This window comes from Microplitis mediator, chromosome 5 (genome assembly GCF_029852145.1).
Source record: "Microplitis mediator isolate UGA2020A chromosome 5, iyMicMedi2.1, whole genome shotgun sequence".
In the NCBI taxonomy this organism is placed as follows: Eukaryota; Metazoa; Arthropoda; class Insecta; order Hymenoptera; family Braconidae; genus Microplitis; species Microplitis mediator.
In genome coordinates, this window is record NC_079973.1 from 14,395,619 (window position 1) to 14,397,472 (window position 1,854).

The 1,854-nt window shown below is 49.8% G+C and overlaps 1 protein-coding gene across 1 annotated transcript; it reads right to left on the reverse strand.

The window, feature by feature from the left end:
• Positions 1-730: 730 nt before the first annotated feature.
• LOC130668915 (uncharacterized) lies at positions 731-1,486 on the reverse strand. Its single transcript, XM_057471436.1, has 2 exons — positions 1,399-1,486; positions 731-1,236 (listed from the first exon to the last, which is right to left on the reverse strand). The coding sequence occupies exons 1-2, from the start codon at positions 1,484-1,486 to the stop codon at positions 731-733; spliced, it is 594 nt and encodes a 197-aa protein (XP_057327419.1).
• Between the last annotated feature and the right edge of the window lie 368 nt (positions 1,487-1,854).

Below are 1,854 nucleotides of genomic sequence, written 5' to 3' on the forward strand. Positions count from 1 at the left end.
CAGAATCTTTGAGGTTGACTCGCTGAATTCATGAGTCTCTGACCCCGGTTCATGAGATGAGAGAAGCTTGAAGAAATCGGGATGGTTGCTCTTCCACTTAGCCAGAGAAAAGCATCCTCGTAGACATATTTCTTCAATTTGCGTCGCCATAGTCGAGATCATCAGCACCGCCGGTAATGTCGTCGACATAACTTCCCCTTTCGAACGGCTCAGTAGCCAGAGAAAAGTCGTGACCTTCGTCGAGCAGTAGTTGCTTCAGGGTGCGGCCTGCCAAATAAGGAGCTGAAGTAGTTCCGTAAGTTACGGTGGAGAGCTCAAACTCTTGAGTTTGTGAGTGTTCGTCAATCCACAGGATGCGTTGAAACTTGCGGTCATCAGGATGGACGAGAATTTGACGAAACATCTTCTCCACGTCAGTGGTGAAGATGAAGCGATAGCGACGGACATACAACAGCACGGCTAAGATATCATTCTGCGTCTTGGGACAAACATGAAGTAGTTCATTGACTGAGTAGCCTGATGTCGTCTTGCTGGAGCCGTTGAACACCACACGGATCTTGTTATTGCGCATTACACCGTGATGTGGCAAATAATAGGCATCGGCTGGAGCATTTGGCGATTGAACTTGCTCCATGTGGCCCAGAGACTCGTACTCGGTGAGAAACTCCGTGTACAATCGATGAAGGTTGGGTTGATGAGAGAAGCGATTAAGTAGGAGAGATAGAGATCATTAAGCGATGCCTTTCGAGTGTCCAAGTGGAGGAACGTTGGGTTTGAAGGGCATGCGCACGATGTAGCGACCTGAGCTGTCGCGAGAGTGAGTGGAGATGAAGTGAGCTTCGCACTCAGCTTCTCCAGCACTGAGAGACTCTTGGTGAGAGGATGGAACTTCCTCGTACTTCCAAAATCTCGAGACGAGTTCGTAAAGCTGCGAGTTTGAGATAAGATGACCTTGGTGAGCAGGCTCGGTGGTAGAAGATGGACCAGCAGGACCAAGAACTGCCCATCCGAAGATAGTCTGAATAGCGATAGGCTGACCCGAGTTTCCTGTGATTACTCCAGGCTTGATAATTCGACCATAGGAGTCGGCTCCGATGAGGATGTCTATCCGACCTGGAGATAGGTGACCCGGATCAGCCAGCTCCAAGTCTGCGATGTGATGCCAGGATTGACTTGTGATGACGACTGGGGGCAATTCGACGGTAAGAGACGGCAGTACGTGAGCACGTAGATCAACTTGGTCGTCAGAATGAGAATAGCACCATTGGTTGATCCTGATGGCACGCTTCCTACTCCTATGATTGGGATGCGGGATTCGGAAGACGTGAGATCAAGTCGGTGGGCGAGCTGCTGCGAGATTAACGATAGCTCCGACCCTGGATCGATCAGCAGACGTACTGTTTGAGGACGATGAGTAGGCGATATAATGAAAGCTTGAGCTGTGGCCAGCAACACCAAAGGTCTTGATGTTGAGGCTGCGTTGCATGAAGAACGAGCTTGTTGCGATGAGAGTAGTGATGCGGCGATAGGCGATGACGATGTTGATGGTTGTGTCCTAGCAGATGAGTCAGGTAGTCAGAATGACGAATTCGGAGCCAACTGTTGTGAGGCAGTGGTTTGAGAGTTTCTGGGTGAATTAGATGAAGTTGATGGTGAGTTGAGAAGCGTAGCATCGTGTAGCATGGAGTGATGCTTGGCTTCGCAACGACGACAACGTTTTTCGCTATGACGATTCTCGACCGAATGTGATCCAAGACAGTTGAGGCACAACGCCTTGAAGACGACTCGCTGATGACGCTCGTTCGGCGAGAAATTTTGAAACGATGGGCATGATACGATGAAATGAGCTTCACC

Excerpts from the sequence above, each read along its gene's own strand:
- LOC130668915 (XM_057471436.1), bottom strand. The coding sequence starts at position 1,486 with ATGCAACGCAGCCTCAACATCAAGACCTTTGGTGTTGCTGGCCACAGC. Across the intron at positions 1,237-1,398 it reads CTACTCATCGTCCTCAAACA|TTGATCTACGTGCTCACGTA; the intron begins GTACGTCTGCTG and ends CTGACGACCAAG.